At 47.0% G+C, this 25,029-nt stretch overlaps 2 protein-coding genes and 2 non-coding genes across 4 annotated transcripts; all 4 read left to right on the top strand.

Annotated features, from left to right (window-relative positions):
• The first annotated feature begins 169 nt into the window (after positions 1–169).
• On the top strand, positions 170–10,634 carry Cct6a (chaperonin containing TCP1 subunit 6A). The gene is made up of 15 exons (XM_051161391.1): positions 170–368; positions 1,108–1,171; positions 1,930–2,064; positions 2,685–2,858; positions 3,435–3,538; positions 4,550–4,660; positions 4,875–5,034; positions 5,112–5,194; positions 7,172–7,268; positions 7,680–7,827; positions 8,499–8,632; positions 9,137–9,239; positions 9,826–9,898; positions 10,010–10,391; positions 10,456–10,634. Exons 1-14 carry the CDS (start codon positions 232–234, stop codon positions 10,080–10,082), a joined length of 1,596 nt encoding a protein of 531 aa, XP_051017348.1. The 5' UTR covers positions 170–231; the 3' UTR covers positions 10,083–10,391; positions 10,456–10,634.
• LOC127204101 (small nucleolar RNA SNORA22) lies at positions 2,425–2,557 on the top strand. The gene has a single exon (XR_007832450.1). It is a non-coding gene; the product is annotated as a small nucleolar RNA SNORA22 (small nucleolar RNA).
• On the top strand, positions 7,879–8,009 carry LOC127204094 (small nucleolar RNA SNORA15). Its single transcript, XR_007832445.1, has one exon. It is a non-coding gene; the product is annotated as a small nucleolar RNA SNORA15 (small nucleolar RNA).
• Positions 10,635–12,163: 1,529 nt separating the features above from the next.
• Positions 12,164–23,820, top strand: Sumf2 (sulfatase modifying factor 2). The gene is made up of 9 exons (XM_051161390.1): positions 12,164–12,269; positions 15,123–15,279; positions 16,118–16,229; positions 17,596–17,640; positions 18,134–18,284; positions 19,767–19,822; positions 21,745–21,829; positions 21,961–22,105; positions 23,703–23,820. The coding sequence occupies exons 1-9, from the start codon at positions 12,206–12,208 to the stop codon at positions 23,788–23,790; spliced, it is 903 nt and encodes a 300-aa protein (XP_051017347.1). The 5' UTR covers positions 12,164–12,205; the 3' UTR covers positions 23,791–23,820.
• Positions 23,821–25,029: the final 1,209 nt, after the last annotated feature.

Genomic DNA, 25,029 nt, shown 5'->3' with positions numbered 1-25,029 from the left:
CGCCGACTGCCAGAGAACAAGTTTCTCGGATGCACAATGACGCCGCAACTGGGCGTGGCGGCCGGGGCCTAGAGACTGGCGTCCTAGTGAGCCAATCAAAGAGCACTACCAGAGCCGTAGCCCAATGGAAGTGCCCCGTAGGCACGCTGGGGGCGGGCCAGGTACGTAAGACTTTTCGAGAAGACCCGCATAGAGCACGTTGTTCTCGGCCTCTCCCTGTGCTCGGCCAGCATGGCGGCGGTGAAGAGCTTAAACCCTAAGGCCGAAGTGGCCCGGGCTCAGGCAGCGCTGGCGGTGAACATCAGCGCGGCACGGGGCCTGCAGGATGTCCTGAGGACCAATTTGGGGCCGAAGGGCACCATGAAGATGTAAGGCTGGGCTGGCGGGAGGGTGGGCCTGGCGGGTCGGTGGCCCCGGGCCTTCGCGCTGACATTTTTCTATAATGCCTGTGCGATCTTCCATCCTAACCGCCCGAGTTCGCGCCTTTCGGGGTTGCCAGTCGCACCCACTCCATTTGGGGGAAGAGGATGCCGTGTGCACCCTTCCTGTGCCCAGAATTTCTTTTCTTTCCTTGTAGTTAGCAAATTAATGAAGTTCACTGGGACGTAGCGCTTTATTTTAGTTTCTTCTTACTCACTTCCTTTCTTTCTCCCCTCTTGGACCCGTTCCCCGAATTGCACCCGCTTTCGTGTCATATTCCCTTGGCCTCCTCCCGTTTACACCTCTTTCTCCGTTGTGAGACTTCTCATAATGTATATTTTGAGATAGAGTCTGACTGATCTCCTCTGGCTGAAGGAAAAAAAAAGAGAGGGAGAAACAGAACCACTACCTCCCCTTGGCTTTTTTTCGGGTGTTTGTTTGTTTTTTCAAGACAGGGTTTTTCTGTGTAGCCTTGGCTGTCCTGGACTCACTTTGCAGACCAGGCTGACCTCGAACTCACAGCGATCCACCTGCCTCTGCCTCCCAAGTGCTGGGATTAAAAGCGTGCGGCACCACGCCTGGCTTCCCTTTGGCTTCTTTAAGAAAGTCTTAGTTGACTTTTTTTTTTTTCTTTTTCCTTTCTGAAAAAGTCATACTCTTGCTCATCAATTCCTGCCCGCTTTACAGGCTCGTGTCTGGCGCTGGAGACATCAAGCTTACTAAAGACGGCAATGTGCTGCTTCATGAAATGGTAAGAGCTGGCCATAGTAAGTTTAAAAAATATATCTTGTCCTCCCATTTATTCTCGAGGTGGATAAAATTCTTCTTTGGCTCATCATTTTCTTTAAAGCAGAAATATAGGAAGTAATATGCTGGGTGAGGAAATATAGTCTGACACAGGTATTTGGAAACCTGGTTTTGTATTGGTTTGGGCCTACTTAGTCTGAGCTTTAAAAAAAATAGTGTATGAAAGATTGCTGTTTCTACTTTAGGCAAGTATGGTAGCACACTTGATCCCAGTACTCAGCAAGACCTCGTGAGTTCAAAGCCAGATTCTATCTCAAAAATAGGGCAACCGGGAAGGAAAGAAAAAAAAAAAAAAAAAACAACAACAACAACAAGCCCTCACCTTTCCACTCAACAACAGGAGAAATTAAAATGTCCGTACTTTGGTTTTTTGTTTGTTGTCAAACTCCTAGTGATTTCCTGCTTCTGCCTCCTGAATGCTGAGATTAAAGCTGTCCGCCTCATGCTGTGGTGGACATGTATTTTATCATAATTACCATATTTGTCCCAGGGGTCAAATTAAATTGATCCAAGCCCCCATTTCCCTCATCAGAGCTTTCAGGTCCTGTAGTCAAATCCCAGAAAAGGGAATGACTTGAAAATTCAAGCAAAATGTGGCCCGGCTGGCCAGTTTTAAGTAGAAGGCTTTAAAAGAAGTCTATCTTGTGTTTTTACCCCAGGTAATGTTATTAGTCATTTACATAGTTTTTATTCTACTTTCAGCAAATTCAACACCCAACAGCCTCTTTAATAGCAAAAGTGGCTACAGCCCAGGACGACATAACTGGTGATGGTACTACGTCCAATGTCCTAATCATTGGGGAGCTGCTGAAGCAAGCGGATCTCTACATTTCTGAGGTACACATGATTTTTTTCTTTGTGGTATGTTGCTTGGTGGGTTCTTGGTGCAAACTGATGTGATGCCAGCTGAGGGCACACCATAGGTGAGCTGCTTGATTAAATCTGAGAGCCTGTGCCGGTCTTTATCCTGGTCCAACATGAATGAAGAAAAGGTCAACTATATGTAAATGGTTTACATATTTATATTTTAACAGGCTAGCCTCAAACCCACAGACATCTGCCTGCTACTGCCCCCACATCTGGCCTGGTCTCTCTCTTTTGAGTAATATTTTAAAATGATGTGAATTAACTTCAGATAAGAACCTCTTAGACTGACAGCAACATTTTAGGAGCCAGTTTTGATTTTCATGTTTGTGATTGCACAGTGAACACCCAAGTGTGCTCTGTAGTGCTCTTGGCCTTGACTCTGTGCTAGAGTGAAGTCTGTTCTTTTCCTCTGCGTTGAAAGGAGTGTTATCCTTTTTAATGTATTCAGATGATCAGCACATCATGTTGTCTTAATTGTATTATGCATGAATGGCCTAGGGGTCCCTTCACATGTTACTGGGCTTGAATTCCATAGTGGCTAATTGAAGGTGCATGTGTTTGCATTGCTTTTCTGGCCATCTTGTTTATAGGGTCTTCACCCCAGAATAATAACTGAAGGCTTTGAAGCTGCAAAGGAGAAGGCACTCCAATTTTTGGAACAAGTCAAAGTAAGCAGAGAGATGGACAGAGAAACACTCATCGATGTGGCCAGAACATCTCTACGAACTAAAGTTCATGCTGAACTTGCAGATGTCTTAACCGAGGTTTGTATTAAGCACAGTGTGTGCGTATGATACAATGCACAGGGGAAGGCTTACACAAACACCTGTTGCTAGCATTAAACCTGTAGCAACTTCACACGAATGCTGTGTAGAAAAGGGGGTTAGGGTTTCCTCTAGGCAGTAATAAAGGAATCTGTCTTCAAAGTTGGAAGATTAAATTGTTACCAGGCCAGGTTTGGGGAGAATAACTGACACTATGTTTTAGAAAGCCTCTAGTTGGCTCTTTATTCTCCCCTGCACATGTAAAGGAATTGGCAGCTTGATATTGTATGTCAGGGTCAAATCAAATTAACATTTCTCTCCTGATGCTGTGGGAGACTTCACTCTGCTAGGTCTCAATAAACTATAAATTTATTGTAAAAGTAAATTGTTGTAAGGTGTAGTTATGTGTGTTTGGGGATAGGGTGAGTTTGAAATAGATAACGGTGATGCTAATTCTCCAGACAGTTACAGGGTGAAGTTTTAAAGACAAAAATTACTTTAGTCTTTTACATTTGTCTAAAGAACATACATTGTGTCAACTTCTGCAAATTACATTTATTAATGGTTATCTCATAGGCTGTAGTAGACTCCATTTTGGCCATTAAGAAAAACGATGAGCCCATTGACCTCTTCATGGTTGAGATCATGGAGATGAAGCATAAATCTGAAACTGATACAAGGTAGGTACAAGAAGGCTTTGAAGTGCTTTCTGCCGCTGAGTGGCCCTTCAGCTGGTCAGGTTTGTGTTGGATAGGTTACTGGGTGTGGCATTTGCTCTAAGTAGCATGGACTATTGAAAAGAAGGAGGGCTGTGCTCTGTGTGTGGTCAGTGTGACTCAGAAATATGAACATCAGTGAGCATTTATTGATAGGCTTTAGGACAGTGCACTAACAGGAAGACTGCTGGTTAATTAAAACTTTGTTCAAAGATTCTAGTTTGAAAGCTTTCCTTTTGTTTTTTTGAGAGGATTTCTCTGGGCAGTCTTTCCTAACCACTTTTGTAGACAAGGCTGGCCAGGAATTCATAGAAATCCCCCTGCCTCTGCTTCCCGAGTGTGTGCATCCATCCCTAGCCAAAAACATTTCTTTAAGATAGTTAAAGTGATCACAGTTTGATAGTCTGCTGCTTGTAGACATGCAGGGTGGTTATTTCTGCTTGGGCAGCTGTCCTGTGTCTTACAGCATTGCCTTTTCTCATTTGACCTTAAGTTTGTTTTTATTTGCATTGGTGTCTTGTCTGTATGTATGTCTGTGTGAGGGCATCAGATCCTCAGGAGCTGGAGTTACAGATAGTTGTGAACTGCCATAAAGTTGCTGGGAATTGAATCCAGGTCCTCTGGAAGAGTAGTCAGTGCTCTTAACCACTGTGCCATCTCTCTAGCCTCAAAAAGTTTTTTAAAACAACTTATAGAAATGAGTGAACGCGCATGACAATCACACTGCAGCGGTTATTAGTGTGTGTCATTCTCCTGGCTGGTGTATGTAAATAGAAGTAGTATAAAATTTCCCTGTGTTAGGGCCGGGCGTGGTGGCGCACGCCTTTAATCCCAGCACTCGGGAGGCAGAGGCAGGCAGATCGCTGTGAGTTCGAGGCCAGCCTGGTCTACAAAGCGAGTCCAGGACAGCCAAAGCTACAGAGAAACCCTGTCTCGAAAAAAGGGAAAAAAAAAAAAACTTTTCCTGTGTTAAAGCTTAATCAGAGGTCTTGTTTTGGATCATGGAGCACGGCATCCTGACATGAAGAAAAGAGTAGAAAATGCCTACATCCTCACATGCAACGTGTCCCTGGAATATGAGAAAACGTGAGTCTATGGTCCCTTCAGAATGGGAGGAAGTTGACATTCCTTTTACCCACTGTAGGGGTGGTAATGCGAACAAGCGGGGCTTGGGTTGTCTGTAACTCAGTGGTAGAGCACTTGCTTAGAATGTGTCCAGCCTAATGCAGCCCCTTCATCCTGTAAAACTAAGGTAAATACAGAAATCTCTCCTTTTCTATGCCTTTTTTTCTTTAAATAGAGAAGTGAATTCTGGGTTTTTTTACAAGAGTGCAGAAGAGAGAGAGAAGCTAGTAAAGGCTGAAAGAAAATTCATTGAAGATAGAGTTAAAAAAATAATAGAACTGAAAAATAAAGTCTGTGGTGATTCTGATAAAGGATTTGTCGTCATTAATCAAAAGGTAAGAACTTAAAATTATGAATCAATCTTGCTTATTACTAAAGTGAAGGTTATTGAAATTTCTTTGTTTTTATTCAGGGGATTGACCCGTTTTCCTTAGATGCCCTTGCAAAAGAAGGTATCGTAGCTCTGCGCAGAGCAAAGAGGAGAAACATGGAGAGGTGAGTGAAAGCCAACTTACTACTTTGCAAAGGAGTTAGAGTAATCCTTTAGCCAAGCATGGTAGCTCAAGCCTTTAATCCCAGCACACAAAGTGAATCCAGGACAGCCAAGGCTACACAGAGAAGCCTAGTCTTGAAAAACAAAACAAAAGTCTACCTTTGTGCATGTCACAACACACAGATGTAAGTGTGAGAACAGTATCCAGAGGTCGGCTCTCCTACCCTGTGCATCCCAGGGATCGAACTCAGGTTGATAGGTTCAGACTTTAACTTTGAGGCCCTATTACAGGCCCCAAATTTACCCTGTAACTTCACTCTATGGCCTGAGCTCTGCAGTCCTCAGCCCCCCGAGCACATGGCTACAGACAAGAAACACCATTGCCAGCCATTATTTTAACCATTTTAAAAGTGCAGGGAGCCTGAGGAGCTGCCTCTGTTCTTAGAAATATTTAATGTTCTTAAGGAGCACCTGAGTTCAGTTATCAACACCCACATGATGGTTCACAGACAACTGTAACTCTAGTTTCAGGGCTCAGAAGCTCTTCTGGCCACCGTGGACTCTTTTTTGTTGTTGTTGTTTTGTTTGTTTGTTTGTTTGTTTTTGGTTTTTCGAGACAGGGTTTTTCTCTGTGTAGCCTTGGCCATCCTGGACTTACTTTGTAGACCAGGCTGGCCTCGAACTCACAGCGATCCGCCTGCCTCTGCCTCCCGAGTGCTGGGATTATAGGCGTGAGCCACCACGCCCGGCTACCACCGTGGACTCTTACATGCTCACGAAAGTAGACTTCATTGGCACTACAGCTACTGCTGTGGTCATCATCCCTGTCACTTTTTTTTTTTTTTTTTTTCTTCCCCTTGCCTTTGAAACCTTCTATGAGTGGATAAGCATATTTGTCTTTTTCATATCATTGACATTTTTAAGACAGGCCTAGCTGCCCTCAAATGCAAAGAGATCTGTTTGCCTCTGCCATCTGAGTGCTGGTATTAAAGGCGTGTGCCACTGTGCCATCTGTATTTTGCATGCCTATGTATCATGGGCATTGACTGTCCATAGAGGTCAGTTTAGGGCACTGACTAGAACTGGGGAGTAAAGATGCGCAGTCAACATGTGGGCGGTATGGGCCGAGCCTGGGTTTATATGCAAGAGGCTCTAGGTACTCAATGCTGCACTATTTCTCCCACTTTTTTTTTTTTCCCTTAAGATTTATTTATCTTATGTATGTGAGAACACTATCTTCATGCACACCAGAAGAGGGCACCAGATCTCATAGCTGGTTGTGAGCCACCATGTGGTTGCTGGGAATTGAACTCAGGACCTCTGGAAGAACAGCCAGTGCTCTTAACTGTTGATCCATCTCTCCAGCCCCCTCCCACTTTTTTTTTTCTTTCTTTGAGTTTTAGAGAAAGCAGCTGAAAGTGGAAGTACGTTAGGTACGGTTGCACCCAAACCTTTAACCCTGACACCACTGGGGCAGTGGAGACAGTTAGTTGGCCCGCACACCTCTCAACCAGTCATTCAAAATTAAAAACAAGGGAGAAGGAAGGCTCCTGAGAAACACTCTTCCACAGAGCCCTGTCCACATGTTAGTCTTGTGAAATCGTGCTTAATGGCCTTGGCAGGGACGTTTAGATGGAGGTTTAGGGTCATTTACCAACTGTTTTATGATGAGTCGGAGGGCCCTGGGTTAAAATACAATTTCTTTTTGTTTGGTTGGGTTTGGGGAGAGTTGTTTTTTTGTTTGGTTGTTTTTGAGACAGGGTTTCTCTGTGTAGCCTTTGCTGTTCTGGACTCGCTTTGTAGACTAGGCTGGCCTCAAACTCACAGTGATCTGCCTGCCTCTACCTCCCGAGTGCTGCGATTAAAGGTGTAAAATACACTTTCATCATGCAATTCTGAGACTTCCTCAAGATTGTTGGTCTTCTTGATCATAACCGACTTGGCTAACTATTTCCCCTTAATGTGCTTCACCGTTGCAGGCTGACACTTGCCTGTGGTGGGGTCGCTCTGAACTCCTTAGATGACCTGAACCCTGACTGTCTGGGCCACGCAGGCCTTGTCTATGAGTACACACTGGTAAGCATTTTCTTCCTAAAGACAGGAGTATTTTGTTTATCAGTGATTAAGCAAATTTATGTATTTTGAGACAAGGTCTCAGTATACTGCCTGGGCTGGCCTAGAACTCTGAATAAGGCTCTTTGAACTGAGTTTAATTGAGGCTAATCAGAAGTGCATGGGTAGAGGTTATTTACTGGACCTGGGCAACTTAATAATGGTTACATCAGGTTTTGGGGTGTTTTTTGTTTCTTTTTCTGAGACAGCGTTTCTCTGTAGCCTTGGCTGTCCTGGACTCACTCTGAACATCAGGCTGGCCTCAAACTCAAAGTGGATCTGCCTGCCTCTGCCTCCCAAATGCTGGGATTAAAGGTGTGCACCTCCATGCTTACTGATAACCTGTTTTTGACAGTAATTTTCTCTTCTACACAGGGTGAAGAAAAGTTCACCTTTATTGAGAAATGTAACAATCCCCGGTCTGTTACATTACTGGTTAAAGGACCAAATAAGCACACGCTGACTCAAATCAAGGATGCAATAAGAGATGGCTTGAGGGCTGTCAAAAATGCTATTGATGATGGTACGAGTGACATCATATATACTTGATATGTTCTTGTTGCTGGTCTAAAAGGCATGGCTGAATACTGTGTTCTTTAGTCAGTAATTTACACAGCCAGACACCATGCAAGAGTAAAGTCTTCCTTTAAAATGATTGATATGCTATTTTTTATGGTATTATCATTATTAAAAATAAGTACAAATAAGCAACTAAAACTGGTGGCTCTTGAGCTATCGGCTACTTGTAGTTAGGTTGGACCATTTGGCTATCAGTTACTGAGTGCTTGTGCCTTAAAAAGGAAGTCTGAGCTGGGGGTGTTGCCTGTTGGTACAGCGCATGCCTGGTGTGTCTGAGACCTGTAGTTCCATCTCTATTACTGCAGAATAGATATGCTGTGTATATAACTGATCACAAACGTGTGCTGAATCCATAAGAAGTTAGTCACCTGGTATGTATATTCCCCTTTATAATGAGTTGTTTTGGCTGTCGAGACAGGACAGTCCTAGACTTGCTTGCTAGACTAGGTTAGCCTTGAACTCACAGAAATCTGCCTGTCTTTGCCTCCCAGGTGCTGGGATTAAAGGCATGCCGTACCACGTCCGGCTTGTAATGAATCTTAAACTTCAATTTTTGTTTTGTGGGTTTTATCTCTTTCTCTATAACCTAGCAATTCCTCTTTCCTTGCCCCACAGGCTGTGTTGTTCCCGGTGCTGGTGCAGTAGAGGTGGCAATGGCAGAAGCTCTGATTAAGTACAAGCCGAGTGTGAAGGGCAGGGCTCAGCTTGGAGTCCAGGCATTTGCAGATGCCTTGCTCATTATTCCCAAGGTTTGAGTATTTACTTAAGTCCTAGTTTTCTTTGCTGACAGCCTTTTCCTACAGTTAATTGTAAATATTAGTTTCCTACATTAGGTCAACCTGCTTGTAGCGTCACATGCCTTTAACCCTGGCACTTGTGAGGCAGAGGCAGGCAGGTCTCAGCCAGCCTGGTCTGCATAAGGAATTGCAGGCCAGCCACAGGTATTTGTAGCAAGTCAGTATTTCCTCAGCCCTGGGTGGGTGGGGTTTAAAAGAATACCCACCCTACCACACCCTAGGACAGGCAAGCTGTAAATCTCTGCAACTGTACAGGAGGGGAGAGCAGGTGTGGAGGTCAGGCGCGAATTGATGGCTAGTAGCCACACGGCAAGAAGGGAGGCTAAGCAAACAGATAAACACAGCTTCGAGGCACCAGCTCACTGGTTGTTGAAGGATAAAAGGAAATACTCACTTATTGTAGGCTTAACCCTCAGTTCTCAATGTGTCTTTTCAAGATTTAAATTTGTTCACTAGGTTCTTGCGCAGAACTCTGGTTTTGACCTTCAGGAAACATTAGTTAAAGTTCAAGCTGAACATTCAGACTCCGGTCAGCTTGTAGGTGTGGATCTGAACACAGGTGAGAACACTGCACCTTGCCTGTGGGGGTAAAACTAGGTGGAGTAAAGCTGGGGAAAAGGTAACAGTCAACACAACATGTATAGAGTGGATGGTTTAGTGTTATGGTGGTATCCCTGCCTTTAGCCCCTGTGCCACAAAAGTACATTATAAAGCAGAAAGCCTATTGTCAGTATTGTCGCTAACTTAAGAGATTTGGGAACTAGGGATGTCGGGAGCCTGGGAGTGTGTCCAGAACAGGGGTATCCAATTGTTTGGTAAGCAATGAACACTTCTTGACTATAAGTCATTGCTATAAAGGGATCAACCACGCGTCACAGATGTGCCTAGGAGCAGTGGTTGGATGGCTCCTGTGAGTAGTCAGTGATGAGCAGTACTGTTCCTTTATGTTGTAAAGATCCTGAGGTTGACGTGCTACAGCCTGTAATCCCGCAGAACTGAGGCAGCAGGAACACAGCCTGGATGCTGGCTTGGGCTACATACTATCTTAAAGAATAGTCTCAGTTGGCCTTTGGTTTCTGTTCTAGAATTGGTAAAATAGAATGTTTCCTTGAAAAGGGCATTTGATGATGTGTGGCTGTTTGCAGGTGAGCCAATGGTGGCTGCAGAAATGGGCGTGTGGGATAACTACTGTGTGAAGAAGCAGCTGCTGCACTCCTGGTAGGTGACTGCAGACGGGGGCTCTGCACCAGGCTTTACTTGGGCATAGATCGCAGTTCCAGGTGAAATGCTGTCTGTGTCTGAGCTGTGTTTTCTCTCTTCCCCTTCCAGTACTGTGATCGCTACCAACATTCTCCTGGTTGATGAGATCATGAGAGCTGGGATGTCCTCTCTAAAAGGTTGAAGCAGTCTACGGTGCAGCTGAATCTGTGATACCACAACACGATGTGGAGGGGTGGTCGTTTTTGTCCAAGCTTCAAGTGATTTGGAAAAGAATCTCCTGATTGAAAAAAAGGAACAGGACATTTGACACCTATTCAAATTATAATACTGTAAAAAAAAATTTTTTTTTTTCACTGAGTGTATCAGTACACTCAAAGCAGGTCTTTTTTAGCCCACTGAACAAGATGTTGGCTACAGTGATACAAATTACCCATTAAGATAAGCGTGTTGTCTACCTTGTTCCTTAAGTGTGTTTTGAAAAATTCTACTGGTTTTTCCTGAGCAGCCTGGTGGTGCATGCTGTAAGCCTAGTGCTTAGGTAGTAAGTCAGGAAGTTCCGCACCAGCCCAGGCTACAGGAGACCCCGGCTCAAAAGAATAATTGTTTTTGTTACAGATGTATTTTAAATTAGCCAGCCAGCCCCCTGTTAAACATGTAAAATTCTTGCCAATGTAAAACACATCTGGGTAATTTATGGTTTTCATAGTGTCTCTAATAAATACTTAGGAGTCAAGCTACTGAATCATTCATTCACTTTTTTGGGTGGGGGGGGGACTTGGAGACAGGGTTTCTCTGTAGCCTTGGCTGCCCTGTAACCAGGCTGGCCTCAACTCAGAGATCTTACTGCCTCTACCTCCCTGAGGACTGGGATAATAGCACTGCCTGGTTCACACTTGAAATAGCTGCTAAAATGCTTCTCTCAGAAAGGCTTACATGATGGGCTAGAGAGACGGCTCAGAGGTTAAGAGCACTTCCAAAGGTCCTGAGTTCAATTCCCACCAACCACATAGTGGCCCACAGCCAACCATAAGATCTGGTGCCCTCTTATGACTTGCAGGCATACAGGCAGGCAGAACACTACGTTTTGGTTTGTTTTTTAAAGAAAGCTGCCAGGTGCAGCGCCACACCCCTATAATCCCAGCACTCAAGAGGCAGAGGTAGGCGGATAGCTGAGTTTGAAGCCAGCCTGGTCTACAAAGTTGAGTCTAGGACAGCCAAGGCTACACAGAGAGACCCTGTCTCAGAAGGGGGCAAACAACACGTTAATAGGGACTGGAGGGATGGCTCAGCCAGTTAAGAGTACTATCTGCTCTTCTAGAGGTCCTGAGTTCAATTCCCAGCAGCCACATGGTGGCTCACAACTATAACGTTATCTAATGCCCTCTTCTGACAACAGGTGTACGTGCAGATAGAGTATTCTCTTTAAATATATGAATCTTTAAAATAACCAGGCGTACACCTTTAGTCGCAGCACTTGGGAGGGAGGCAGAGGCAGGTGGATTGCTGTGAGTTCGAGGCCCACGTGGTCTACAAAGTTAGTCCAGGACAGCCAAGGCCACACAGAGAAACACTGTCTCAAAACACACACACAAAGTAAGATAAATTGATATGAGGTTATCACATGGAGGTTGGGGCAGGGATCACAGTTCTAGAAGCCCAACCCCCACATCATGAGCACACAAGTGGGGGAAACAGTTGCAGTATAACAGCCAAAAGAAAGATGACTGAAAAATACGGATTTTGGCAGGGCGTGGTGGCGCACGCCTTTAATCCCAGCACTCAGGAGGCAGAGGCAGGCGGATCGCTGTGAGTTCGAGGCCAGCCTGGTCTACAGAGTGAGCCCAGGGCAGCCCACAAGCCTTTTAGGCTATTTCTCCAAACTTTTAAACTTAATGCTTTTGCATCATACCTGTCAAACCGTTGAGGTTCTCAGTATTTTCCAGTGAGTGGAATAAAAGTTTGAGTCCTGTGGTCTCATGTTACACAGTTCAGCTGACTAGAGAATGGCATCTGGGTGCAGAGATGGCTCAGCTACTTAGAAGTGCTTGCTGTTACGTAGTCGGGCAGTTCAGTTCCCAGAACCCTGGGCTGCTGCTAACATCATGGACACCAAAGTTTTCAGATTAGATAAAACAGCTCTACTGGGAACAACACAGGGTGTCCAATTCATTCGTGGGCGGTCCCTACAGACAAGCTCCCAAGGAGCGCCCTGCCATTGGTCACGAAATCAGGGCGTTTAGCATCAGGCAAGTGCGCAGGCGCGAGGGAGACCGAGCCTGCGTTCTGAGTCCTGGCGTCCTCGGCATGGGTTCCTGGCTCCTACTCCCGTCGCTGCTGTGGTTCCTCTCCAGCCCCAGGCTTCAGCTAGGTCAGTGTGCGGCCCTGTGCCTATATACCCCATTCCTCAGCACCGGAAAGAGATTGCGCCCAGCCTTCCAGATGCCGATGCCGCCGCCGTCCCGCCTCGGAGGGTTTTTGCGGGACCTCGGGCCGCTTGCTGGGTTTTTGAAGCAGGGTATACAGCCACGGTATACAATCCTGCCTGGGCCACTGAGGGCTGAGAGCATGCTGGCTTTCTTTTCTCCCTGTCGTCCCACCTTCCCGCTTGGGGCTGGTGCACATGGATGCACCCATAGCTTTTATTTGTAAAAAGCTTTGAAAGCTCAAGATACACTAACTCACATACACAAAAACCCGACACCGTCCCCCACCTTACAGCTAACAGTGCTCAGTACTGTCTGTCCAAATACCTTTTCTCTCTAGTTACTTTTTGGATTACATGAGTGTTCTGCCTCCTTGTGTGTATGTGCACCAGGAGCGTGCTGCCGCCTAAGGAGGTCATGTAGCATCCCTGGAACAGAAGAAAAAAAACCAGTAAACCAGTGAGTGGGTGCTAGAGACACAGATGCTAGCACCCTACTTTATCTTTGAGGCAGAGTCTCAACTATGTCACCTTGTCTGGCCTAGAACGTAAATTAGTCTGACCTCGAATTCATAGGTCTGCCTGGGCTAGCCTGTCTCTGGAATGTAGACCAGATTGATCCTGAGCAAGCTCTCGCAGCTGAGCCACAGCTCAAAGGCCCCTTGTTTACGGGTTTTTGTTTTGTTTTGTTTTGTTTATTTATTTTTGAGACAGAGTTTCTCTGTGTAGCCTTGACTGCCCTGGACTCACTTTGTAGACCAGGCTGGCCTCGAACTCACAGGGATCCGCCTGCCTCTGCCTCCCGAGTGCTGGGATTAAAGGCGTACGCCACCACCACCCGGCTCAGGAGAGAGTTATTTTATTTTTCAGGTATGTGTATGTTTGCCAAGTGTGTACAGATTCTAGCCAAGGATGGAAGACTTAACCTTGTCCCTAAAAAAATTTTTTTGCCTTGTTTTGTTTCTCTAGACAGGGTTTCCCTGTGTAGCCTTGGCTGTCCTAGACTCACTCTGTAGACAGGCTGGCCTGAACTCACAGATCTGCCTGCCTCCACCTCCAAAGTGCTGGGATTACAGACGTGCCACTACTGCCCAGCCATTTAAAAAAAAAAAAAAATTCCTTTTTTTTTTTTTTTTTTTTGTAACCAGGCTGGCCTTGAACTCACACCAGTCTCCATGTGCCTGTGCCTTCCTTGTGCTGGGATTAAAGGTGTGTGCCACCACACCCAGCTTAAAAATTTTTTGGTTTTGTTTTATTTTGTTTTGTTGTTTTTCAAGACAGGGTTTCTCTATGTATGGCTGTCCTGGACTCACTTTGTAGACCAGGCTGGCCTCGAACTCACAGCAATCTGCCTGCCTCTGCCTCCCGAGTGCTAGGATTAAAGGCATGCGCCACCACGCCTGGCTTTACACTTTTTTTTTTTTTTTAAGTGTTAGTTTGCTTGTTGAAGTAGAATCAGCCAGGCAGATTTCAGAAAAATCTCTAACACACCTATGCGCCCAAATTCTGGGGCTGAGGTTGGGGATGGTTCAGTTGGACAGTGCTTTCTTAGCACAGAACCTGGGTTCCATCCCCAGAATCACATAAACTGGGCACTTGTTAACCGTACCCCTAGGAGGTTGAGAAAGGGGAGTCAGGAGTTCAGCGTCATCGGCAGATACACAGTTCTAGGCCAGCCCGGTCTACATGAGACACCATCTCTAAAAAGGAAAAAAGAAAAGGGTTCAACAGTTCAAAGGGAGAGACATAGAAACATCATGAACAGAAGCAGGTGGAGCCGGGCGTGGTGGCTTGCATGTTAATCCCAGCACTCGGGAGGCAGAGGCAGGCAGAGCTCTGTGAGTTCAAGGCGAGCCTGGTCTATATGGTGAGTTTCAGACAGAGCTACATAGAGAGACCTTGTCTCCAGAGGTCAGGTAAGGAGTGGGCGTGGGGAGGGATGGAGAGGGGATGAAAATGTAAATAGACTTGAAGTTAGTTTCTTTTTTCTCCACCACCCCTGCCCACAAGGTTTCTCTGCATAGCCCTCGCTGTCCTGGAACTCTGTAGACCAGGCTGCCCTGGAACTCACAGCAATCCGCCTGCCTCTACCACCATAGTGCTGGGATTAAAAGCGTGTGCCAGACCCACCCAGCAAGGTTACTGTTTCTTAATTTGGTTTGAGGCAAAAGGGTTACATAAATAGTGGAGTATGGTCTAGAGAGATGCCTCAGCAGTTAAGAGGACTTGGCTGTTCTTGTAGAGGACCTAGGCTTGGTTACCAGCACCCACGCGGCAACTTGCATCTCTCCAGTTCTAGAGGACGCAGTGCCCTCTTCTGGCCTCTTTGGGTACTAGGCATGCACACAGTGCATGTACATACATGCAGACAAACATTAAAAATATACAAATATTTTTAGAAAGCTGGGTGTGTTAGTAGTGCACACCTTTAGTCTAAGCACTCAGGAGACAAAAGCAAGTAGAACTCTGTGGGTGTGAGGCCAGCCCAGTGTACCTAGCGAATTCCAGGCAAGCCAGCTCTGTACGTTGAAGCCCTGTCTCAACACAATAAATTTTTAAAAAATTAGCTGGGTAGTGCACGCCTGTAATCCCAGCACTCTAGGAGGAAGAGGCAGGCAGATTTCTGTGCATTCAAGGCCAGCCTGGTCTACAGAGCAAGTTCCAGGATATCCAGGGCTACACAGAGAAACCCTGTCTCAGAAACCACTCCCAAAATAATACAAAGAAACAATGAGATGAGTGAACTCCTATTTGTGTACATATATTTGCATGCATTACTGGTACTGTCCTGTTCTACAGGAAATGCCCAGGCTCCTGCCATGGTGCAGCTGCCAGGAGGGCGATTTTTGATGGGGACAGATGCTCCAGATGGCAGAGATGGTGAAGGGCCTGCCCGGGAAGTGACAGTAAAATCCTTTGCAATTGATGTATTTCCAGTCACCAATAAAGACTTCAGGTATTTGGGGGAGGGGGAACACTAAGCGGTTTTTCTGTTTTTTTAAGGGATTTATTATTTATTATTATGTACAGTTATCTGCCTGCACATACAACAGCAGATCAGAAGAGGGCATCAGATCACATTATAAATGGTTGAGAGCCACCATGTGGTTGCTGGGAATTGAACTCAGGACCTCTGGAAGAGCAGTCAGTGCCTTTAACCTCTGAGCCATCTCTCCAGCCCCTAAGCAGTCTTTCTAATCTTTTCTAATTCTAAGCTTTTCTTTCTTTCTTTCTTTTTCTTTTTCTTTTTTTGGTTTCTAGAGACAGGGTTTCTCTATATAACAGCCCTGTATGTCCTAGGCTCACTTTGTACACCAGGCTGGCCTCAAACTCACAGCGATCCGCCTGCCTCTTCCTCCCAAGTGCTGGGATTAAAAGCGTGCACCACTACACCCAGCTGAGGTTTCCGGGTTTTTGTTTGTTTGTTTGTTTTATCTCTGCTGTTGGTGGTGACGGTCTCGTTCACTTTGTTAGGAGTTGGACTTCATGCACTGACAGGATTCTAAGTAACTGGAAGTGGAAGATTCAGAAATTATGCCCTTGCAGGCATAACTCCTTTGATAAGAAAAATAAAACAGTAACAACAATTAAAAACCTAACTGCCCTTTATAGATTAATTTTTTTAAAAAAACTACTTTTCATAGAAAAAAAAAAACAGAAGAAACCTATTTCTCCTGAGTATCAGGTTCGTTTCTTGAAGGTTGTGAGAACTGTTGCAGGAGGCAAGGCTCCCTGAAGCAGAGGAGGTCGGGATGGGGTGTGGAATCCTAGCAAAGTGAATTCTCTCCTTCCAGGGAGTTTGTCAGGGAGAAAAAATACCGGACTGAGGCTGAGGCATTTGGATGGAGCTTCGTCTTTGAGGATTTTGTCTCCCCTGAGCTCAGAAACCAAGCAAGTCAGATGCCGGTGAGAGAACCTGGTCACAGAGCGGGTGGAGGTGGGAGCTGGGCAGAATCTTCTGAGGGATAAGGGTCACCTGGGTGCCATGGTTGGGTAGCTGACTTGGGAGCAGAGTGGAAGCAAGAGAGAGTAACACCCTGCCCTGTTAACCACAAGCAGCCAGGGTGGTAAAAGCCGGGCCTGGGGATGAATGAATATGCCTGTAAGTCAACTACTTGGGAGACTGAGGCAGAGCGGCAAGGCCAGGGCCAGCCTGAACACTTAAGGGAGACCCTGGCTCAGAAGGGAGTTTTTGTTTTTGTATTTTCGAGACAGGTTTCTCTATGTGTAGCCTTGGCTTTGGCTGTCCTGGAACTCACACTGTAGACCAGGCTAGTTTAGAACTCACAGAGATCCTCCTGCCTCGGCCTCCCGAGTGCTGGGTTAAAGGTATGCACCACCACTGCCCGGCATCACTCTAGATTTTGGGGGTGCTTTGTTTTCTGAGACTCATTATGGAGCCCAGTCTGGCCGGGAATCCACTGTATAGTCAAAGATGATCTTAAAACACCGATCCTCCTGCCTCAGCCTCCCAAGCGCTGAGATGACAGGTAAACGCTATTGTACCAGGTTTACGCAGTGATGCGGACTAAACCCAGAGCTTCATGCATGCTAAGGCAAGAGCTCTGCCAACTGAGCTACATGCCCAACCCTAGAATATCACTTTTAAAAGATCCCATCTAGGGCTGGAGAGATGGCTCAGAGGTTAAGAGCACTGGCTGTTCTTCCAAAGGTCCTGAGTTCAATTCCCAGCAACCACATGGTGGTTCGCAACCATCTAAATTGAGATCTGGTGCCCTCTTCTGACATATGGGCTCACATGTGGGCAGAGCACTGTATACATAATAAATAAATAAAGTCTTTAAAAAAAAAAAAAAAAAAAAAAAAAGATCCCATCTATAACCAGCTATGTGGAGTATACATTTAATCCCAGCACTTGGGGGAGGCAGAGGCTGGAGGTGCTCTGAGTTTGTGGCCAGCCTGGTCTACATAGTGAGTTCCAGGTCTTTCAGTCTACATAATAAGACCCAGTATTTTAAAAAAAAAAAAGGCCAGGCATGGTGGTGCATGCCTGTAAATCCCAGCACTTGGGAGACAGAGGCAGGTGGATCACTGTGAGTTTGAGGGTAGCCTGGTCTACAAAGCGAGTCCAGGACAGCCAAGGCTATACACAGAAACCCTGTCTTGAAAAACAGAAGAAACAAATCTAACCCAAAAAATAAAAACATGAAAGATTCCAGCCCACAGTCTTCCCGTTCAGCGTCGAATCAAGGGTCCTCACTGGGGGTCAGCTCGCCTTGCCTTCATGCTGTGTCCGTCTCTGTCTTTGCAGTCTGTTCTCTGGTGGCTGCCAGTGCAAAAGGCATTTTGGAGGCAGGTGAGTATTGCTTCCTCTGCCTTATTTTCTACCACTGCTAAGTTTCATTCTGGAAATTTGGCTTCTCTAAACCCCTAAGCAGCCCGGGAATTCTGAGTTGCTTTTATTTGTTTTGTTTTTAAGACAGGGTCTGTGTGTGCAACCCGGACTGGCCTGGAACAGGCTCTGTAGACCAGGCTGGCCTCCATCCGAGTAACCCCATTCCCTCTGCTCTAAATTCTTTTCCGTATTTCCTACTGCTCTCTTGACTGGAGAATCTTTTTGTTTCCCTCCTCCCGCCTTTCTCATGGCATCTTACTCCGTAGCCCAGGCTTCTCCTTCCTCGACCTTCTGAATGCCGGAATTACAGGTGTGTGCAACCACTGTTCTCACTCACGGAGACGACTTCCTTCCGGTACCTAGTGTAAAAGCTGAACCGAGTCCCCCCCAAGCCAAGCCCTTTTCAGCCTTTCCCTACACCCCAGACGCCTGGCTCACTTCAGCTGCCTGTCAGCCTGCAGGTCCCGGCTCTGGCATCCGAGAGAAACTGGAGCTTCCGGTGGTGCACGTGAGCTGGAACGATGCTGCGGCTTACTGCGCTTGGCGGGGGAAGCGGATGCCCACCGAAGAGGAGTGGGAGTTTGCAGCCCGAGGTGGCTTGAAGGGTATGTGGTCTCCTCTCTGATCCAGTTTAGACCGGTCACCTACAACATGCCTGCCGGAAAAGCTAAAAACCGGGAAAAGAGACATTACAGGGCTAGAGAGACTTAAGGGTTAGAGCTCTGGGTGTCTGGTGCCAAGGTATACCCCAAAGTCACAACACCCAACAAACCTCACAGAAGAGAGTTAAAGGGTGAGCGAAATATACGAAGGTGGAGAGAGGTGGCAGAGAACTAAGCAAAAGGCAGGCTTTATATGGAGGGGCAAAGGCAGAGCTTTCTAGGGTGACCTGGAAACTATGTGGCTGGATCTTAAGGTGGTTTGTTTGTTTGTTTCTGCAGGGCGGGGCCCGGCCACTCACCCACCTCGAGGGGCCGGGTGTAGCTGTTGGACAGCTTCAGGCCTGGTAGTCAAGGGGTGGAGCCTAGCGGCCTGATGTCTCCAAAAGCACAGTTTACAAGGGGAGACTGTGCCACAGAGAAAGGACTGTCATGGATAATCAACAGAGATAGCTCAGTGGCTAAGATACTGGCTGCCAGTCCAGAAAAACTGGGTTCAATTCCCAGCACCCACACGGTAGCACACACGTGTAACTGCAGTTCAGGAGATAAGGTGCTGTCTTCTGGCTTACAAGGGTCCTTCATTCGCAAGATACACCAAACACATAAAACAATTTACTTTTTTTTTTTGCTTTTCCAGACAGGGTTTCTCTGTGTAGCCTTGGCTGTCCTGGACTAACTTTGTAGACCAGGCTGGCCTTGAACTCACAGCAATCCACCTGCCTCTGTCTCCCGAGTGCTGGGATTTAAGGCATGCGCCACCATTGCCCAGCTTGGAAGAGGGAGAGAGTTAGTGGTAAACCCATCACGGTTCTGCTCACCAGTCTGTCATGCTGCAGCCCTCACTACGTAAACCGTTTTTAGAATGGAAAGCAGTTCCCCACTTTAAGCACATCTACATTCTCCATGAACACAAGGTTATATTTTTTCGTTTGGTTTGATTCTTGTTTTTCTTTTTTTTGAGACAAGGTTTCTCAGTGTAGCTCTGGCTGTCCTGGAACTCACTCCATAGACCAGGCTGGCCTCAAACTCAGAGATCCGCCTGCCCCTGCCCCTGGGATGAAAGGTGTGCGCCACCACTGCCAGGCAACAACAGGTTATACCAGTAATCAGTTTTAAACTATGACAAGTGAGGTTGCCTCCTACCTATTGATGTATGTGTGTTAAGTCCAACTAGCAGGTTCCTCCTGCCTTCCCCCGTTGTCTGTGTGTGCCTCCCTCCCACTCGAGAGCACAGTGAGCAGTGAGGTGTCCAGCAGTGTAGCCTACTCCCAGGCTGGGGAGAGCTAGGATGGAATGAAAGCGCATGATGTCAGTCTCCTTCCTCACCACTTCCTACCCACCTTCTGGTTTCCTGACAGTTTTTTGTTGTTGTTGCTCCCTCTTCTCACCCAGTCCTTCCTCTCCCGTCTCTTTGCCATCCTGCAGGCCAGGTTTATCCGTGGGGAAACTGGTTCCAGCCAAACCGCACCAACCTGTGGCAGGTAAGACCCGCCTTGCTCCTTCCCCAAGCCTTGAGCCCTGCAGAGCTACTGTTTCAGTCGCTGGTGGCACTAACAGTGCTATATGGAACAACTGCGAAGGCCAGGGACAACAGGGACAGTCTATCCTCCCAGGCAGAGTCACAAGTTGAAGGTCTTCCTGAGAAAGTGAGTCAAAATTTAAAAAATGACCGTACACTAGTGAGACCCTGTCTCAAAATAAAATAAAAATAGCCAGGTGGTGGCGGCAGCACATGCCTTTAATCCCAGCACTCGGGAGGCAGAGGCAGGTGGATTGCTGTGAGTTCAAGGCCAGCCTGGTCTACAAAGCAAGTCTAGGATAACCAAGACTACACAGAGAAACCCTGTCTCGGAAAAAAAAAAAAAAAAAAAAAAAAGAAAGAAAGAAAGAAAAGAAATATAACATGTGAGTGTATGCATTCCATGGCATACTTGTGGAAGTCAGAGGACAACCTATGGGAGTTGGGTCTCTCTTCCCATCATGCTGGTCAGGGGATCGAACCCAGGTCCTAGTCCTTGGCAGCAAACACCTTCATTTCACTGACACCCTTACAACATTGGTAAACAGTCACTTAAAAGAGATTAGTGCAACAGACTGTCACATAGTGTTAAGCAAATCACAATCCAGTCATCTTCCCTTGTGTAGGAGGGGCTTCTCAGTGCAGTTGTAGCTGAACTCCAGTGTGTTGGGCATATATGTGTGACCTCTGCATGTGTGTACAAGTAGGTATGTGTGGAAGTCAACGGTGCACCTATGGTACCTCCCTCAGTTGCTTCTCCACTTTATAGTTTTGGGATATAAACCAATCAATGCTCGTAAAAAAAACAAAAAAAATTTCAAAAAATAGTATTTTTAGCCAACTGCAGCACTTGGGAGGCAGAGGCAGGTGGATCTCTGAGTTCAAGGTCAGCCTGGTCTACAGAGCAAGTTCCAGGACATGGGTTCTGGGAACAGAATTCAGGTTCTCTTGGGTCCTCTGCAAGTATGGTGCGTGCTTTTTTTTTTTTTTTAAAGATTTATTTATTTTTATGTGCATCGGTGTTGTGCCTGCACATGTATGTCTGTGTGATGGGGTCAGATGCCCTGGAACTGGAATTACAGACAGTTGTGAGCTGTCATGTGGGTGCTGGGAATTGAACCCGAGCCCTCTGGAAGAGCAGCCAGTGCTCTTAACTGCAGAGCCATCCCTCCAGCCCCTCCACAGTATTTTTTGAGACAGGACCTCTCAGTGGGAGATGGAGCTCTCTACTTCATAGACTGGCTGGCCATTCGGTCCCCAGGACCTGCCTGTTTCTGCCTCCGAGAACTGGGGTTACAAATTGGAGCCACCATGCTCTGCTTTTCTGTGGGTTCTCAGGATATGAACTCAGGTCCCTCATGCTTAATTAGCAAAAGCCTCAGCCACTGGGCCATCTCTTTAGTCTCGCAACACAGAGAAAAATGAAGTCGAACAAATCACATCAACAAATACAGGCGGTGTCTTTAAGTAAAAGCAGGAAGGAGGGCTGGAGAGATGGCTCAGTGGTTAAGAGCACTGGCTGCTCTTCCAGAGGTCCTGAGTTCAATTCCCAGCAACCACGTGGTGGCTCACAACCATCTATAATGAGATCTGGTGCCTTCTTCTGGTGTGCAGGTGTCCATACAGGCAGAACACTTGTATACAAAATAAATAAATAAATCTTTAAAAAAAAAAAAAAAGCAGGAAGGAAATATGGAGGTGTACGGGCTCCGGGGCCTCCGTCCCTGGCAGGACATGCAGGGCCTAGATGGTAAGGGGACCTGAGGTCACTGTTCTTCGCCTATGAAGCAGCTGAGTAGAGTGACCCTGGCTTTCCTCAGGGTAGTCAGGAGCACCTGCCTTGGGACAGGCTGATAAATGTTTCACTTTCGTTGCTCTTGTCAGGGAAAGTTCCCCAAGGGTGACAGAGCTGAAGATGGTTTTCACGGACTGTCACCAGTGACTGCTTTCCCCCCACAGAACAATTATGGTAAGACTTCCTTTCATACACAGTGCCTGACAGGGCAGCAGAGGAAAGCTCTTCCCCGATCCTCCCCAGGGCATCTGGCGGGTAGGAGAGTCCCATACTTCCCCAACTGATGGCTCACTGCTACACTGTAGGACTATATGACCTCCTGGGCAATGTGTGGGAATGGACAGCATCCACATATCAAGCTGCTGGCCAGGACATGCGCGTCCTCCGGGGGGCATCATGGATTGACACAGCAGATGGCTCTGCCAATCACCGGGCTCGAGTCACCACCAGGTAAAAAGGGTCAGGGGACCACAAGCCTCCGTGGTCATGGCTGAGCTCCTGGATACTGGGTTCCTGGGCCCAAGTGGTCCAGAGCTGGGACCTAGGACAGGAGCTGCCTCTGCAGCCCTTTTTTTTTTTTTTTCACTCCAGCTCCTACTTCACCCGCCTCATTTTTGTATCCGGTTCACACTCCTCTCACCCTTCTTGCATATCCAACCTCCACTGAAAGGTTCAAGAGAAGCAAGCTAGCACTGCTGACCATAGGAAGTAAACATAGGTCCCCAAAACAGCCTGGGGACCCTCTCCTGAGACTGAGCGGCACTAAGGGAACTGTCTGTCTTCCTTCTCACACCTAGCAGGGCAGAGGGAAAGAGATAGAATTGCACAGCAGTTGGGTCATGGCCGGGAGATACGTGTTAACCGAGCCATCAAGCTACTAGATGCAGAAGAAGTCACTACTATAGTCGTTGGTTCAGGGAGGTGCTGGGGCTGCTCGTTTCATACGGTGATGAGTGGTAGCTCCCCCATCGTTGATTTAGTCCTTGGGGCTTCTGCTTCAATGGCTGCAGCTTCAATTTGGTCGGCCTTGGCCAAGACTCCTCGGGCTTTATAGTTTCAGATTTTAGATAGATAGATGGGATTTATTAGAATGACTTACAGGCTATGGTCCATCCAACCCAGCAAAGTCCAAGGTTCCAGAAGTTGGTCAGTTCATGGACACCGGCGGTCTCTGCTGGTCCTCTGTATATGCTGGAGCCCCGAAGAAGTAGGCGCTAATGCCAGTGAAGGAACGGGCCTGCTAGCAAGGCGAGGGCAAGCAGGGAAAGAGCAAAAGCTTCCGTTTTCCATGGCCTTATGTAGGCCTCCAGCAGAAGGTGTGGCCCAGATTAAGGTCTGGATTAGCCTTAGCTGTTGTGCTAAGCTTAGAGTGGGAGCCACTCATCAGTGGCCACTAAGAGCACCCTCCATGCTCACCTTACCACCCTGTCCCCTTACCCCGAATGGCACACTAGCTGGACTTGCCCTCAGCCAACTATGTTAGTTACTATTTGGTTGCTGCGAAGGGACACCATGACCAAGGCAACTCTTATAAAAGAAAGCATTTATTTTAATTGGGGGCTGGCTTACAGTTTTAGAGGCATAGTCCATGATCGTCATGGCCAGAGGCAGACCAGCATGGAGCTAGAACAGTAGTAACTGAGAGCTTTACATCCTGACCCACAGGCTGGGCGGTGGTGGCACATGCCTTTAATCCCAGCACTTGGGAGGCAAAGGTAGGTGGATCTCTATGAGTTTGAGGCCAGCCTGGTCTACAGAGTGAGTTTCAGGACAGCTAGGGCTATGCAGAGAAACCCTGTCTCTAGGGGGGAAAAAAAAGAAAAGAAAGAAAAAGAAACCTCAAAGCCAATCCCTAGTGACAGACTTCCTCCAGCAAAACCACCCCTCCCAATTCTTCTAATCCTTCTCAAACAGTTCCATTCCCTGGTGACTACGCATTCAAATATGGGGGGCGGGCAGTGATTCTCATTCAGACCACTAGAGCACTCCTGTTCTCAGCAGAGCCCATCCCTGACAGTATGCACTTTCTCTCCCTGCTCTGTTGCAGGATGGGCAACACTCCAGATTCAGCCTCAGACAACCTGGGCTTCCGCTGCGCTTCCAGTGCAGGCCGAAGGCTGACGGAGGATCTGTGAGCGCTCAGATAGGGATGGAGGAAGCCCCGCCCCACCCTTGGTACTCTGCCCACCCCCCCCACTACCTTCCAGAGGCAGCCAGATACCAAGCTCTTCATCAGTCCGGGGATGGCTTCCCTTTGAACCCCTAACCTCTAATGGACACCTCATAAGGGCAGAAGAACACTCAACCCCAAGAGGGGACTACCATAGCCTGGAAGAGGAGAACCCGCATGACCAAGGATGGGAGCTAGATTTTTCTCTGAAGTGCAGTATTAAGGACAAAGGGATCAAACACATTAATATGTGGAGCAGTTCTCCAAACGACGGTGGTTTTTTTGTTTTTTGAGACGGAGTTTCTCTGTGTAGCCTTGGCTATCCTAGACTCACTTTGTAGACCAGGCTGGCCTTGAACTCACAGCGATCTGCCTACCTCTGCCTCCCAAGTGCTGGCGTTAAAGGTGTGTGCCACCACGCCCAGCAAGATGGTGTTTTAAAATAGCTCCCTTTTGCTTTCTCCCTGTCTGATTCAGCTTCTACTTTTCATGGGAAATTCTATAGAAGGGAAAGGCTTCCTTCACGTGGTGGTGCCTGATGGCCTTCTGCAGGAGCCTGGCCTCGCTGTGCTGCTTGAAACAGGATACTCACTCTGTAGCGAGGCCAGTCTCAAACTCCCAGTCCTCTTACCTCAGCTTCCTGAGGGCTGGATTGTACATGGGGCCCAGTGTCAGAACACGCTGGTAGAACAAATAGTTTACAAGATGGAGTTCTGCATTGTGGGAGTAACAAAGGCAGGGCCCCTCTAGGAAGACAAAGGACAAAAATTTCTCTGAGCGTTAGTCCTGAAGAGGCTTCCGTGCACCTCTAACGTGTCCCTGGAGAAGAACTGGATCTCCTGAGATCAATAAACTCTTGATTTGTGTATATCAGCAAGGCCAGTGGTTGTTTTGTTTTGTTTGGTTTTTTTTTTTTTTTTTTTTTAGATAGGGTTTCATGTAGTTTAGGCTAGCCCCAAACTCCTTATGAAGCTTTCACTTCCTCAATTATCAATAACCTTCAGCCCAAAAGAAAGTGAGGCGGGCTGGAGAGGTGGCTCAGTAGTTAAGAGCACTAGTTCTGGCCAGGGAAAGACTCCATTTCTGCCACCCACATCATGGTCCCCAACTAGCAATAACTCCAGTTTCAGGGAATCTGACACCCTCTTCTGACCTCCACAGGTACTGCACCCATATGGTGTACATAATCTACATGCGGCCAAAA

This window comes from Acomys russatus, chromosome 19 (genome assembly GCF_903995435.1).
Source record: "Acomys russatus chromosome 19, mAcoRus1.1, whole genome shotgun sequence".
In the NCBI taxonomy this organism is placed as follows: Eukaryota; Metazoa; Chordata; class Mammalia; order Rodentia; family Muridae; genus Acomys; species Acomys russatus.
The sequence above is the reverse complement of the archived record's forward strand: the minus strand, read 5'-3'. Positions and strand labels throughout refer to the sequence as shown.